The sequence below is a fragment of the Anomaloglossus baeobatrachus genome, unplaced genomic scaffold, assembly GCF_048569485.1.
Source record: "Anomaloglossus baeobatrachus isolate aAnoBae1 unplaced genomic scaffold, aAnoBae1.hap1 Scaffold_205, whole genome shotgun sequence".
Classification (NCBI taxonomy): domain Eukaryota; kingdom Metazoa; phylum Chordata; class Amphibia; order Anura; family Aromobatidae; genus Anomaloglossus; species Anomaloglossus baeobatrachus.
Genome location: NW_027441975.1, coordinates 120,608 through 137,563, shown reverse-complemented (window position 1 = coordinate 137,563; position 16,956 = coordinate 120,608). Strand labels below are relative to the sequence as shown.

The following is a 16,956-nucleotide window of genomic DNA, read 5'->3' as shown; positions in this document are numbered from 1 at the left end:
ACCCTTTGTAGGTTTTTTGTGGTAATTATTCTAATTTTCTGAGATAACTTTTGGGTTTTCATTGGCTGTAAGCCATAATCAACAATATTAACACAAATATACACGTCAGAGAGATCCCTCTGTGTGTAATGACTCTATATAATATATAGGAATAGACCCCTCTGTGTGTAATGACTCTATATAATATATAGTGATAGATCCCTGTGTGTGTAATAACTCTATATAATATATAGGAATAGATCCCTGTGAGTGTAATGACTCTATATAATATATAGGAATAGATCCCTCTGTGTGTAATGACTCTATATAATATATAGGAATAGATCCCTCTGTGTGTAATGACTCTATATAATATATAGGAATAGATCCCTCTGTGTGTAATGACTCTATATAATATATAGGAATAGATCCCTCTGTGTGTAATGACTCTATATAATATACAGGAATAGATCCCTCTGTGTGTAATGACTCTATATAATATATAGGAATAGATCCCTCTGTGTGTAATGACTCTATATAATATATAGGAATAGATCCCTCTGTGTGTAATGACTCTATATAATATATAGGAATAGATCCCTCTGTGTGTAATGACTCTATATAATATATAGGAATAGATCCCTCTGTGTGTAATGACTCTATATAATATATAGGAATAGATCCCTCTGTGTGTAATGACTATATAATATACAGGAATAGATCCCTCTGTGTGTAATGACTCTATATAATATATAGGAATAGATCCCTCTGTGTGTAATGACTCTATATAATATATAGGAATAGATCCCTCTGTGTGTAATGACTCTATATAATATATAGGAATAGATCCCTCTGTGTGTAATGACTCTATATAATATATAGGAATAGATCCCTCTGTGTGTAATGACTCTATATAATATATGCGTTTTCCTTTTTGTAATGAATTACTGAACATAACTTTTTGATGATATTGTAATTTATTGAGATGCGCCTGTATATGTTTATAATCACCTGTAAATATTTCTTAGCTATTTTGTAACAATTGTTATTTTGTATATATGGCTGTTTTTTACCTAATAACAGAGATTTGGATTCACAGTGGTATTTTCCTATATTTCACACATTCGGAAAGGGGGGTGTCAGTTCAGTTTTTTTTATATTTTACTTCTCGCGATGTGCGAGTGTAATTGTTACTATTCACTACTCGCATGAATAGTATGGTATCGGTATACTTGTCATGTGCGTTTTTATGTATTCGCCTCGCTATGTTCGTATGTCCCGCCCAGCCAGTTGGCACCTGATTTGCAGTTACTAAAAATGCTGGGCTTTTTAACAAATCACAGTAATGCCGCAGTCATCTTGGTTGTGGCATAACTGTGATTGGATGGTCGCGCAGCATCATAGGGTCTATAAAAGCCCTTCTGTCGCCATTTTGTGCACATTGCATCCAGAGCCAGCATTGTATGAGTATAGGGATAGAGCAAGCAGCTACTAGGGAGAGTGTAGGCATATTAATAACACAAAAAGCCTATTCAGGGCTACCTGCCGTGTATAAGTCAGTATAGTGTATGGAGGGACAGATTGTCGAGCAGGGACAGAGTTTAAAGGAGCGTGTCACTACCTCCATAGTACCATCCAGAATACAATAGTTTTTAAGAGCTGTAACCACTGAATAAAGTCACAACAGGGAGAGAGAGATTGTGGATTATGTAGGGAATCAGGACATTTTACCACAATATTTAGAGATTTGCAGCCTGGCTTTTGATGTCCACATCAGCCACATTAATACGTTGCTAGTGGCCTTTGCAATTACATAGCAGTACTCTAGCATTTAGTGCTGCCTGATACACTAAACACACAGCTCTTGTTTCCACAATATTTAGGAGTTCAAAGCCTGGTTTGTGGCGTCCACATCAGCCATGTTTATACATTGCTAGTGGTCTTTGCAAATACAAAGCGGTACTCTAGCACTTAGTGCTGCCTGATACAATAAATGCACAGCTCCTGTTTCCACAATATTTAGGGGTTCACAGCCTGGCTTGTGCCGTCTGTCCACATCAGCCACATTAATACCTTGCTAGTAGCCCTTGCAAATACATAGCAGGACTCTACCATTTCGTGTTGCCTGATAGACTAAACGCACCGCTCCTGTTTCCACAATATTTAGGGGGTCACAGCCTGGCTTGTGCAATCCACATCAGCCACATTACTACGCTGCTAGAGGGTTGCCAAATACAAAGCAGTACTACTAGCATTTTGTGCTGCCTGATACACTAAACGCACTTTTGCTTATATACCCTGGAGGTGCTTGCCTGCCCAGCTGCTAGTGTGATGTCAGCGTGTTTCCAGCTGCGCCAGAGGTGGTCCAGTAACATACGTTTGGGAAGGGCTGATCTTACTTATACATTTGGCCGTTCCCTCCCTCATTGAGATTCAGATAGTGGAATACATATTCCATAGCTGTTTACAATGTGCCCATTCTAGTGTTGGGATTTACTCTCCTCCTCCATGTTATTCTGCAGCCCTCAATTTACATTTTCACAGGGCCATCAGTTGTTCATCAATAGTAATTGTAAATTGCTATCAAATAAGTATCTCCTATCCTAGTCACAATGTGGGACAAGCTGTGACAAAGGTCTCCAATGAAAAATATTAGTTTGGTAGGATTACTGTCCTGGTTTGTCCAGCGCACAGTGTGCATTGTTTAAAAAAATTAGCCCTATGGCCTGAGTCATGGTAAACACAGGGAGTCACCATCACAAGGGCTTCCAATGACAAATAGTAGTTAGGCTGCAGTTGGAGTACTGTCCTGGTTTGTCCACCACTGCACAATGTGCATAGTGTTTACAAAAATTAGTCATGGTTGACGCAGGACGGAAACTTCTTTATATGGGAAGGGGCAGACGTTAACAGCAGTAGTCATGTGATCACGTCACATGACTTCCGATGGTTCTGGGTAAGTTATTCTTATGTCGGCACGCTGTTACATCTTGCTGTCAGAATTTGACAGCGAGACGTAAGGGGTTAATAGGCGTGGGTGGAATGCGATTCCACTCGCGCCTGACAGGCACACGTCAGCTGTTGAAATCAGATGATTTATGCACAGATCGCTGCAGACTACCCACAGCAGGCGGCTGGATTAACCTCACACGATCTATGACGTACCCAGTACGTCATTTGTCTTGAAGAGGTTAAGTACCCCTTCACCATGTTGTGCTTCTCCCTTCTTGGCATTATTACAGGCACAGATATCCCTTACTGATGTGCTGGTTTATTGAAAATGGCCCAGTTTGTGCACATTATCCCCCTACCTCTGATGGAACTGGTGCTCGTGTCTCTCCCTATTAATCCTTGTTGTTGAAAAGACTCAGTAACTCTGCCACCAGCGTTGTCTGAGAGTGATGTTTTCAGCAACTGATCTACAATGACCCTCTTGAAGGTTTCCATTGTGCAACCCTTTGGTGACTCCAAAAGGAGAGAAGGAAATTGCTCCTTATACCTTCGGTCCAAAATGGTGGCCAACCAGTATAGGTTGCAGGATAAAATGTGTATCACGTGTGGGTCTGGCCACAGATACTTATACATGAACTGTGCCATGTGGGCCAAGCTGCAAACAGGCAAAGGTTCTGTGTCCTAACAAGGAGGAACAATACCCATCCTCTCCTCACGTTGACTCACCTCTTCCACCTCCTCCTCTCCAGCCCATCCATGCTGGACCGACATGAAGCTGGGGTTGAGAGTTCCTTGAGTAGTATTGGGTATCACCTCGGTAGCACAGAAAAAAAAGTCCTTTCCCTCCTCATCCTCCTCCTCATCACCCAATGTTGGCTCAGAATATTGGCAGGGCTGGGTAGTATCACTCATTGGGAAATCTGGCTCCATAACCACATGCTGGGCACTCAAAGCTTCCTCTTTGAGATTGTTTCAACAGACAGAGCAGCGGGATGGTTTAGCTGATAATAACCTGATCGCCTCTCACGAGCTTGGTGCAGTACTCAAAGTTCTCAAGAACCTCACAAATGTCAGTGATCCACACACTCAACAGTTATGTGTGGTTGCTGACTCTCAGTCTGACAGGCATGTTGAAGCTGGTATTAAGCTACTGCCCTCTGCTGCTCACTAATCCTCGCCAACATATGATATGTAGAGTTCCACCATATGGGCAGGCTGCACATGATTTGGTGATTTGGCAAATTCAAGCGCTTCTGCAGCACTGTTGGACTAACAAAAGCTGTAGAGAAATGGCGGAAATGGGCGCTAATATCGTGCACCTTCTCAAGTGAAAATAAGTTTAGTAGTTGCATGTGCACCAACTCATACTCCGGCTCACTTTTTTGTTGTTTTATTATTTCTGTTTTGTTTTTTTTAACTTCTGAAGTAGGTGCGGCAAGTCAGGGTATGTTTTGAGAAATTTTTGAACAACTAGGTCCAGCACGTGAGCCATGCATGGCACATGTACCAGCTTGCCAACCTTTAAAGCCACCACCAGGTTACACTCATTATCACAGATGACCAGAACGGGTTGGAGGTGGAGCAGGGAGAGCCACTGATTGGTCTGTTCTTTTATACCTTGCCACAACTCTGCTGCAGTGTGTAGTTTCTGACCTAAACAGATCAGCTTCAGCAGAGCGTGTTGCCGCTTTGCCAATGCGCTGCTGCACAGCTCCCTGCTTGGCAGTTATGGTGAGAGTAATTCAGCAGAGGATCAGGAGGAGGAGGGGAGACAGGAATTGGCATATGATGAGGCGGACACCCAAATAGAAGATGGGCCCACTATTCTTGGCGTGGGTAGGATGTGTGATGTTACAGTTTGCAACTTTGTCCCAGCCGCCACCAGGTTCACCCATTGTGCCACGACAGACATGTATCGTCCCTGTCCAGAACAACTTGTCCACGTGTCTGTTAGGTGGACCTTCCGGTTACGGCATTGGTCAGAGCATGGTTGAGATTGTTTAACACGTGCTTGTGTAACGTGAGGATGGCACACTGGGCAAAATAGTGGCACCTGGGAACACTGTATCATGGGGCAGCCACAGCCAAAAGATCATGGAAACACTGGGTTCCCACAAGCCTAAACGGCCACATCTCCATGGCTAGTAATTTGGCAATGTACAAGTTTAGATTCTGTGCCTGTGGGTGTGTAGCTGGGTATTTATGGTTCCTTTACAAAGTCTCAGGCACAGACAACTAGACGCTTCGCTGGGACAAGAAAGTGTATGTGGATGATGTTTGCTGTGTCTGTTCAATCGCAGCTTGTGGGCAGGATGTATGAGCGCCTAATTCCAGGACAGCAGTTTGTGAATGCCATAGCACAAGTGACATGGGAGTGGTTTGACACGCAGACAAAAATTTGGTACTCTGGTGTTCTGCTCAGCTATAGAGTTGATCGAACCCGCCAAAAACCGGGACCGGCGGATCACAGCCAGATTTTAAAAAGAGTTTGATCCGCTCCGGAATCCAGTGCCCATATAAGTTAATGGGGACCGGAATCCGGAGATTAAAAACGTTTGTGGAGAGGATAGGCGGTAGGAGCGAGCGCGGCATACTCACAGAGGCTGTGTCACAGTGGCACACTCCTTCCGGGTCACGCTTTTCCCTTCCGGAGCCGACAATCCTATATTCACTACTTTGCCCGCCCACCGGCGCGTGTAATTGGTTGCAGTTAGACGCGCCCCCACCTTGAGAAGCAGCGTGTTAGCTGACTGTGTGTCGCCCGTGGATCAGGGGTACTCAGATCCGGGCCACGGGGTCACTTCTGTGGGTATCACGGTGGCGTGACCCGGTCTGTGATCCCACGCTCCACAGTAAAAAGGGGATTGGGTAAGGGAGATTGTCCGTGACGCCACCCACGGTTGTGGTGAGGTTGTGACACCACCGCTGCTCTGGACGGGGATCCCGGGAGCGATGACAGGGAGCAGCGTAGTTGTTATGTCCCCTCCGTGGGTAGGGGGGTTGGTTGTCCCGGGGCCCGGTGATGGGTAGGGATGGATGGCAGGCAGGCTACAGGGCCTGGCGAGGTGCAGGGTCACAGGGGCAGCGCTGTGCCGCACGGCACGGTGGTACTCACTCAGCCCAATGATGCACACAGAGTCTCTGCTGAAACAAACGGCTGGATGGACGGGTCCCACAGGCGGCTGCGGTGTTTTCCCCTGACCCCAGGTTGGTAATGTAAGTCCTTTCTTGCACCCTCTGTACGCTCCTCCTGCGCTCCGGTTTCCAGCTGGCTCCCCGATTCAGTACCGGAGGGCCACCGCCCAGCCCCGGCTACCTGCGGTTCCACCAACTGTCTGCCCGGCTCCCTGCAGACGGCCACTACCGTCTGCCTCATTCTCTGCTGCACGAGGGCCCTAGGCTCCAACCTAGGCCCCAGTCTGCGTCTGCCTCTCTGCAGACCTCCTCTCTCTTCCTCTCCTAGACTTGTCTTGGCTTGTTTCCTGCCTCAGGCCAGCTAAACTCCTGGGTGGGTGTCTCCATCTCCTGACTCCGCCCACCTGGTGTGTCTGTCTGAGCCCGAGGAAAGGAATCAAGTTTCACTGGGGATGTCTGCTGTGAACTGCTGGGGGTGGGGGTGTGTGTGTGTTGCTACCTGTGGCCCCTGGCTTGTCCAGGCGCCACAACTGCAACCAATCACTGGTGGCAGGACGGCCGGTGGGCGGGGAAAGCAGTGTATCCCTCGCAAGTGTGACTCTGGCCTTTTTTTTTTTTAATTTATTTAAATTAATAAATAAAAAAAAAAATAAAAACCCTAATTTTCATCCCCAGCCATGATAACACCGGCTGGGGGCTGGTATTCTCAGCCCACAGCCGCCCGGTATTGTCAGCCCGCAGCTGCCCGATATTGCTGCATCTATTAGATGTGACAATCCCGGTGCGATACTGGCTCTGCCCGGTGGCCTGATGCGGTGCCAATCGGGGTAATAAGGGGTTAATAGCAGTGCACAGCTGTACTCGTACAAGTCTGACATGACATCAGCTGACACAGTCTGCCGCTGTCTGAACATGAGCGTGCATGTACCTAGAAACACATGCACGCTCCTGTTAGAAATGTGCGCGGCTGTGCTGCGATGTCAGACTCGCGGGAGTCCCTCGCAAGTGTGACTGCGGCCTAACAAAAACACATGTGTCTTTTTTATTTAAATGAATAATAAAAAAAAACCCAGACGTGCGGTTCCCCCCAATTTTCATCCCCAGCCATGGTATTGTCAGCCCGCAGCTGCCCGATATTGCTGCATCTATTAGATGTGACAATCCCGGTGCGATACTGGCTCTGCCCGGTGGCCTGATGCGGTGCCAATCGGAGTAATAATGGGTTAATAGCAGTGCACAGCTGTAACTAAACCCTAGGTTTGTGATGGCACAGGCGTCTATCAGATATCTGCATCACAGACCTGTAAACGAATGTAAATAAACACACACACAGAAAAATTTGGAATAAAGTACAAAACGCACCCTCCTTCACCACTTTATTAACCCCTAACACCCTGCAGCTCTGGTGTAATCCACACAATGTCCAACAATGACACATCCAGCTCTACTACATGTCACAGCTAGCAGCCATAGAGAACACTGCCAGCTCTGAGTGTAGCCTATTACTGAGCAGCGATAAGCGATAACTACAGCAGAGACTGTCACAGGCTGGGGAGCGCGTCTGCCTGCAACCAATCACAGACGAGAGGACGGCCGGTGGGCGGGGAAAACACTGTGTGTATGCATGCACAGTACAGGAAGTGAATGCGCGACCCGGAAGCAGTGTGCCGCCAATGACTCCAAGTCTCGGTAAGTATGAAACTCTCACTTATTTTTTCTTTAGTTTATTTTTACTTTAATTGCCGAATCCGATTTGTGCACCCGGAATCCCGGGCTCAGGTACGGCAGCCAGATATTGTGGAAACCGCGTGGATCAGGACTTTTACAGTCCGGATCCGCTCAGCCCTACTCAGCTAGGGTCTGTCTGCAGTTTCCAACATCATGTCTGCACTCTATTTGAAACTTAACCTTTCCAAAACTGAACTACTTCTATTCCCTCCATCTTCTAACCTCCCTAAACCTGACATCTCTGTCTCTATGTGTAACTCAGGTTCGCTGTCTGGGGGTTATGTTCGACACTGATCTGTCATTCACCCCTATATACAATCTCTTACCCGCTTCTGTCGCTTGCACCTCAAGAGCATTTCTAGAATCCGCCCCTTTCTTACCATGGAAACTACAAAAACCCTCACAGTGGCCCTCATCCCCTCCTGCTTTGACTACTGCAATTCTCTATTAATTGGTCTCCTCCTAACTAGACTTTCTCCTCTACAATCCATCCTTAATGCTGCAGCCAGGGTCACCTATCTGGCTAATCGTTAATCGGATGCTTCTGCTGTGTGACAGTTATTACACTGGATGCCCATATATCACAGGATACAATTCAAATTGCATGTTCTCACCCATAAAGCTCTCCACAGTGCGCCCCCCCCCAGCTTCTTCACCCTCATCTCTGTCTACCACCTTACCCTTATTTACGCTCTGCAAATGACTTTCGACTAACATCCACACTAATCCAAACCTCCCACTCCCGGATCCAAGACTTCTCCCGAGCTGCACCAATCCTCTGGAATGCTTTGACCCAAGAAACCAGGATGAACTACACCTTACTTCAAATGCTCTCTAAAAACACATATTTTTAAGGTGGCCTATCACACTCCTTAATCAAATTAAATTCACATAGTCCATCCACGACTTCTCACAATATAACTCTCCATCAAACTCTACCACACCCAAAAGTATCTCAAAGATCGGCTGACTGGTTCAGGCAGCATTTATCTATCCCCCATTTCTTTGAGATGGTTGGATTGTCATTGGAAGTGAGCACCTGTACCTTGTCCTCCCCCCCCCATCCCCCCAACACCTCCTCATTGTAGATGTAAGCTCTCATGAGCAGGGTTATCTTTTTTACTATAATTAGTGTATTTTCTCTAACTGTTGCTTGTATATGAACCTCTGAATTGTAAAGCGCTGCGGAATATGTTGGTGCTATAGACATAAATATAATAATAATTCCTGGGGTGCTTGGCTGCCATGTGGTTCCGCATACTGGTGGTGGTAAGGTTATCTTTGCCCGGGCCTCTGCTCAACTTGGTATGGTAGATGCTACAGATTACAATGTTTTTCTCTGAAGGACTTTCAGAAAAAAAACTTCCAGACAGCAGCTGAACACCACCTTGCCTTGAAGTGGGCCACAGTTGTGGTGCTCTTCGGAACAGTTGACCCAGTTCTCACTCTGGGCAAACCACTACCCCTTGGTGCTTGTGTTGTTGCTACATATCCAGCTTCCTCTGTGTTGCTGTGCTGGCTATGCATGTCAATGGTCCAGGTCGGATCAGTGGACTCCTCATCGACCACCTCGTCTTCCATCTCATCCTCCTTCCCAGTTGAGATTGTAGGCTGACCTGATGGCAACTGTGTCTTATCACCAACATCCACCTCTGGAGACAGTAAATCAGGTTCCTCAAACTGGCTTTCTTCTGGCCGTAGGTCCTCAAATACTTGCGCATCAACTTACGCCACCTCCTCACATCCCTCTTCAATGCTGCACTGTGAGAGGCCAGAGCCAACAAAAGGATACATCCAAAACAGATCCTCAGAGTGGCCAAGCTTGGGGTCATATGTCTCCTGTGACTGATGATGGAGGGAGGAAGGAGAACCAGGTTGAGGATTAGATGGGCCAGCCTTCTGTGTATTCACAGTAGACTGTGTGGTTGTGGAAAATTTGTTGCTGGTTAAAAAATGCAAAGAGGCCTTGTTGTCTGCCATCCAAGACAGAATCTGCTCTCGTTCTTCTGGCTTACACACAAGTTTACGGTCCAGACCGGGAAATTTGAGGAGGAGGAGGAGGGTACACAATGGACACATTGTAAACTTCTATTGAATATGTATTCCACTACCTGAGTCTCAATGAGGGAGGGACCGCCCAAATATATAATTAACAGCAGTCCCTCCAAAATGTATATGTTACAGGACCACTTGAGGCCCCTCAGGTCAAAGATCTACATACCAACGGGCATGTTCTAGCTGGCCTTGTAAAGTGCTGGGGAATAGTTAACTAGAAATTATGTATGACAGTGGGACCTACAAAATGTATATTGTCAGAACTCTCCCAAATGTAAAAGTAAAAAAAACAAACAAAACACTGCGTGTGAACAAACGCTAAAACGGATATTTTTTTTTCCTCCGGTTTATTTAGCCTTTTATATACAAGTGATTATGCAGGAAAAACTGTTTCTTAACCTTTTTGCCTGTAAAGTGCAATTTAGGTAAGGTGTTCTTGTGCATCTGTAAAAGTGGCATAAAACTGGGACATCCAATTCCCAGAAACCATATGTGCAACAGAAATGCATGCAGGCTTCTCTTCCAGGCTCTCCCCATTCAGTTTCATCACTTTCCCATCCATTTCATCCTTTTCCTCAGGCCCCCAGACCTCTTTGTTGAGTGCAGCAGAAATGACTCGCATTTCCCCTTGACTTGCATTGTACTCGTTATTCAGAAAGAATACAGCAGGACTTTTATCAAAGAAAGCAGGCACCCCCAAAAGAAAGCGGCGGCCCTCAAAAGAAAGCAAATATCCCCCCGAAAAAAATAATTGCACTCACCAGACCCCAATAAAATTACAGTTGGCAAGTAGCGATGGTGGATGGGCTCTCACACAGAGCTCTGTGTCACTGTCAGGTCCCTCACCATTCCAGCTGCATTGCACCGCAGAGCTGTGTATACAGTGACAGAGAAGGCAGAGGCGGTAATAAAATGTCTGTGCCTTATGTAGACGGCTGGATTTCTGCTCCTGATGCTACATGATTGTGAGTAACTGCGCGGCTCTTTTATTTTTTTTTCTGCCTACATTGCCGTATGAAGGATCGGTTTGTTTGTTTTTTTTTTGTTTTTTTTTAAATGACTCACTGTTTTTAATTTTACCATAAAATGTACTGGAAATTAAGGAAAATTTCAAGTGCGGTGAAATGGTGACTAAAAAAAAATAATTCCATTTTTTTTTTTTTATTGTTTTTACTACATTCACGATGTGCTGAAAGTGAGCGGTCAGCGTGATTCTCCAGGTCAGTGTGATTACGGCAATATCAGACATCTCTTATCTAAGTGGTGACTAGAGATGAGCGGACCCATGGACGTTCGGCTTCTGCTGGTCTCGGTGAACATTTATAAAGATCGGTTCTGGACTTGGACTTGACCTGAACTTTATTTGAAGTCACTGATTGGCAGTTCGGGTCTCCGCCCACATGCAGCCATAAACAGATCACTAACAGGGGAGGGCGGATTTTTTCAGTTTTATTTTTTGGTATACAATACATCTGATCACACGAGAGTGGTTTGCAGACGTAAAGCTCCCGAACCCAAAACTGAACTCTGCTATCTTGGAGAAGTCTGAGTTTGTACCGAAAACCGAACTTCAGGTTCACTCATCTCTAGGAGTAAATAAAAATCAGACTTTTGTAAAAAAAAAACAAAAAAAACCCAAAACATTAAAAAATCGGTTTGTGTCTCCATTTTCCGACATCGGAGTTGAGTGAGGACTTGTTTTTGTTTCATGAGCTGAGTTTTTCATTGATACCCTTTTTAGGTGCAATACTTTTATGGGTCGGTTTTGCTACTTCATTTCATGTTGAAATTTTTTTTCCTACACAAATGATATCTTCTCTCCATTATTATCTCCATTAATGTTACATATCGGCTCATCTCCTTCCCATTCAGGTCCTTATAATATCAGATCCTTTTAGTGATTTTTTTCTGTTTCAGAAAATTTTCTGTTCACAATGGATATGGACAGGGACAAGATGGCGGAGAGGATATTACACCTCACCCTAGAGATCCTCTTCTGGCTTACTGGAGAGGTGAGAGATTCTGATGACGTCACATTACATCATTCTTATCTATGGGAATAACAGATGGACAGAACTGGAGAGGTGAGGACCCTGGAAATGTCTGGAGTGAGATTTATTACTGTGTCTCTCCATAACCAGGATTACACAGTAGTGAAGAAGACCTCTAGTCAGCGCTGTCAGGCCCCTGTGTCTGAGGGATGGGGAAGACTCCTGAGCCCAATCACGGGGCCTCCACCTCACCCCCCGATACATGAGGACATCAATGACCAGAAGATCCTAGAACTCACCTACAAGATGATTGAGCTGCTGACTGGAGAGGTGACACTGCTGGGAATGCTGGGACATTATACAGTAACGCTATGAAGGGATCGGGGGTGACGGTATCATTGTATGTGTCAGGTTCCTATAAGGTGTCAGGACGTCACCGTCTATTTCTCCATGGAGGAGTGGGAGTATTTAGAAGGACACAAAGATCTGTACAAGGACGTCATGATGGAGGTTCCCCAGCCCCTCACATCACCAGGTAATAGACAGGACTAAATACACACGGCCTATAATTATCTGTATATAAGGAATGAATTCAGTCCCTGTATGTGTCTCCTCCAGCTCTATCCAGTAAGAGGACAACACCAGAGAGATGTCCCCGTCCTCTTCTCCCACAGAACTGTAAACAAGAAGATCCCGATGTTCCTCAGGATGTGTTTCCTCCAGCTCTATCCTGTAAGAAATCTCTACTCATTTTCTTTCTGCACTCATTTTGTGTTTACATCTTTAGGCTTTCTGCTCTGTTTTTTTTTTTTTTCAAATGTATTGTCTTTCCTTCTGTTTGTTTCTAGTGCCTTCTCTATGTTGTTATGAAGGCAGCTCAAAGACCTGCAGAGGGTTTATGAATACCCTTTTTCCCCGAAAAGACGACCTACACCAAAAATAAGACCTATAATGATTTTACGGGATTTTTGGAGAATGCTTGAAATATGAGCCCTACTCAAAAAATAAGCCCTAGTTACTCTCAGGGCCAGTGTTGGAAGGAGTCAAACTGTGCAATTTCTCAGGAACCCCGCTCTCTTAGGGATCCTATCAGTTGTATTCTAAGGTTGATTGATTAAGGACCTTTGATGACTTCAAAGTCATGTGACATGATGTAACCCAAGGTCTCTTAATTACAGGAGTCTAAATGAATTGAACAGAAGACAGGCTGGCTTGCTGAACTGGCGTTAGGGAAAAGGGAGTGCAAACTGAGCAATTTCATATCCCCATCCTCCTAGCGGCCCCACTGTTTATATGCCTATTATAGGACTGCTTAAGGTCCTATTTGACAATGTCTTTGAACACATGCTGTAGAGGAGAAAGTATCGCTGAACTATTTCATTAATGCTAGTTTAAGTTTACCTATACTGGTCTGGTGAGGTGTTGTGATCCAGACTTACGGGTGGTTGTAGTGTTAACCCTTGTGGTCTTTTTGTTGCTGCCTTTCTGCTCTTGCTATTCTCCTAAAGCCTGCTTTACATGTTACGATTTCGCATACGATATCGTATGCGATCGTAACTGCCCCCATCGTATGTACGGCACGTTCAATTTGTTGAATGTTCCGCACAAACGATTAACCCCCCATCACGACCTCGATGTGGGCGGCGAACGTCCACTTCCTGGAGTGGGAGGGACCTTCGGCATCACATCGACGCCATGCGGCAGCCGGGCAATAGAAGCGGAGGGGCGGAGATGAGCGGGACGTAAACATCCCACCCACCTCCTTCCTTCCGCATTGCTGGCCGGGAGCTCCAGGACACAGGTAAGATCTGTTCATCATTCCCGGGGTGTCACAAACAGCGATGTGTGCTACCCCGGGTACTATGAACAATCTGACGTTCAATTTTTAGGAATTGAACGACGTGCATGCGATGAACGTTTTAACGTTAAATCGCAATCGCACGTACCTGTCACACACTACAATGTAACTTACGATGCCGGATGTGCGTCACTTACAACGTGACCCCGCCGACACATCGTAAGATATATTGTAGCGTGTAAAGCGGGCTTTCGTCTCTGTTTATTTCTGTGAGTTTGCAATGTGTTCCGTCTGTCTTAATCTGTGTTTCCCATGTGTCTTAATCTGTGTATCCATCATATTCCTGTCCCTTCCTTCCCCGGGGGGATAACAGATTAGATCTGGTCAGGAGAATAGTAAGGCATGGGACTCCGGCATCTCCATCTTCAGGGGTAATCCAGCATGAGGGACAGTATAGGAGCCCCCTGTCCCTCATTATCCTGCAGTCACATTGTCACAATCAATCAGATTATTTACTGTAACACATTCCAGAGAACTGGTGCTAGGAATGGGAGATCCGAATTATCGAAGATGTAACTCTTCAGCCTGCTTTACACAATACGATCCAGCATACGATATCATATGCGATTGTACCCGCCCCCATCGTATGTGCGGCACGTTCAATTTGTTGAACATGTCGCACAAACGAATAACCCCCCCGTCACACGTACTTACCCGTCCATACGACCTCGATGTGGACGGCGAACATCCACTTCCTGGAGTGGGAGGGACGTTCGGTGTCACATCGACGTCACGCGGCAGCCGGCCAATAGAAGCGGCGGGGCGGAGATGAGCGGGACGTAAACATCCCGCCTACCTCCTTCCTTCCGCATTGCCGGCGGGAGCCGCGGGACCTAGGTAAGATCTGTTCATCTTTCCCTGGGTGTCACACGCTGCGATGTGTGTTACCCCGGGTATGATGAACAACCTGACGTTGAATTTTTAGGAATTGAACGACGTGCATGCGATGAAGGTTTTACTGTTCAATCGCAATCGCACGTAGCTGTTACATGCTACAATGTAACTTACGATGCCGGATGTGCGTCACTTACGACGTGAGCCCGCCGACACATCGTAAGATATATTGTAGCGTGTAAAGCGACCTTTAGATATCGAAATTGGACAACAGATTCAGAATACATTTTTCCTAATTTAATTATGCTAAGGTTTAAAAAAATAAATGTACTATCAACATCATATCATTAAAAATAAATAACATTGTGTTTATTTTTAGCAGATGACTGTATTGGGCGTTCAGATGGAGATCTAATATCTTCAGAATTTATGACAGATGATGAAAGTATCACATATGAAGAGCATGCTGTTGTCCCAGATATACCTCCAGTCCTTCCTCGGAAAGCTCTATCATCAGATCTTTGCAAACAAGTCCAAAATTCCGATTTATCACAGAATTGTAAGCAAAATAAAAGTTACAGAAGGGATGTGGAACATGAAATGACTCCTACAAGGGAAAAAGCATTTTCATGTTCAGAGTGTGGGAAATGTTTTACCAGGAAATCAAATCTTGTTGCCCATCAAAAAATTCACACAAATGAAAAGCCGTTTTCATGCCCCCAATGTGAGAAATGTTTTACTTGGAAATCAGAATTTGTTGTGCATCAAAGATCTCACACAGGGGAGAAGCCATTTTCATGTTTAGAATGTGGAAAATGTTTTATTCGGAATTCAGCCCTTATGAGACATCAGAAAATTCACACAGGGGAGAAGCCATTTTCATGTTTATACTGCGAGAAATGTTTTATTCAGAAAACAGCTCTTGTTATACATCAAAGATCTCATACAGGGGAGAAGCCATTTTCATGCTTTGAATGTGGGAAATGTTTTATTCAGAAGTCAGATCTTGTTGAGCATCAAAGAATTCACACAGGGGCGAAGCCATTTTCATGTTCAGAATGTGGGAAATGTTTTACTAGGAAATCATATCTTATTTCGCATCACAAAAGTCACACAGGGAAGAAGCCATTTTCATGTTCAGAGTGTGGGAAATGTTTTAATTGGAAATCACAACTTGTTGTGCATCAAAGATCTCACACAGGGAAGAAACCACTTTCATGTTCAGAGTGTGGGAAATGTTTTAATTGGAAATCACAACTTGTTGTGCATCAAAGATCTCATACCGGGGAGAAGCCATTTTCATGTTCAGAATGTGAGCAATGTTTTATTCAGAAATCACTTCTTGTTTGGCATCAAAAATCTCATACGGGGGAGAAGCCATTTTCATGCTTGGAATGTGGTAAATGTTTCACTAGGAAATCAACTCTTGTTGACCATGGAAGACTTCACACACGGGATAAACCATTTTTATGTTCTGATTGTGGAAATTGTTATTGTCAGAAATCAGATCTTGTTAAACATTTGAAGAAGCCGCACAGGGAAGGAACCTCTTTCATGTGAATATTTGAAATGTTCAAATGGTATATCAATTCTTGTTGACTATGAGAAAACCCACACAGTAGAGGAGCCATTCTTGCATTTGGAATTTGGCAAATGTTATCATTAATCAGGTCCTGTTGTCAGATGAGTCACATGGGAGAAGCCATCATGATGTACCGTGCGTCAAAAGGTTTTATCCAAAAATCAATTGCTCAAGTAAGAATTGGTCATGGAAAGCACAATTTTCTCTCTTTTTAAACTTACTGTATTATTATGACCATAAAACACATCTCGGTTTTAGAGGTGGAAAATAGGAAAAAAATGTAAAGAAAAACTGTAGTCATGATGGACTATTATGGGGGGGGGATCTGCTGCTGACGTTGTTATAGGGGGTAATATCCTGCAATTCTGTACTAATGACCCCCATCCTGGGCCCCTTGCAGTTATGTGTCTCTCATCCTGGTGTATATGGCTTTCATCCTGGTATATAGGATCCCATCTTGATATTTACAGGTGAAAATGGGCCCCCTTACCTCTGGGGCTGCAGGTTCCACCAATGATATGTCTGGTTCTGCTGTCATCCTGCTATACATGTCCCTCATCACACTGCAGACATAAAAAAAATGATTATACTCACCATCTCTCTGCTCCCCCAGTGTGCGGTGTTGTCTCTGATGTTGGCAAGTGAATTCAGTGTGTAAGCGGCGCATCGCATGACGTCACTGCCATACACCTGCAGTTACACGCGAACATCAGCTGCCGGAATGTTCACTGCTCCCCACACCCGAGATTATGGGCTTCGGGAGCAGTGATTATTCATTCTCTAATAGCAGACACTCGTGATCACCCAGCCGCAGCATTAAGTTGGCAGCTGGGTTATCATGT

General features: G+C 45.0%; 1 protein-coding gene across 1 annotated transcript in view; it reads left to right on the top strand.

Annotated features, from left to right (window-relative positions):
• Window positions 1–16,092, top strand: part of LOC142261050 (uncharacterized) — an 83,815-nt gene extending 67,723 nt beyond the window's left edge. Inside the window, exon 4 of the mRNA XM_075332090.1 lies at window positions 15,452–16,092. Within this exon, the coding sequence (XP_075188205.1) occupies window positions 15,452–16,092 (641 nt within the window). The remainder of the gene's footprint in view (window positions 1–15,451) is intronic.
• Window positions 16,093–16,956: the final 864 nt, after the last annotated feature.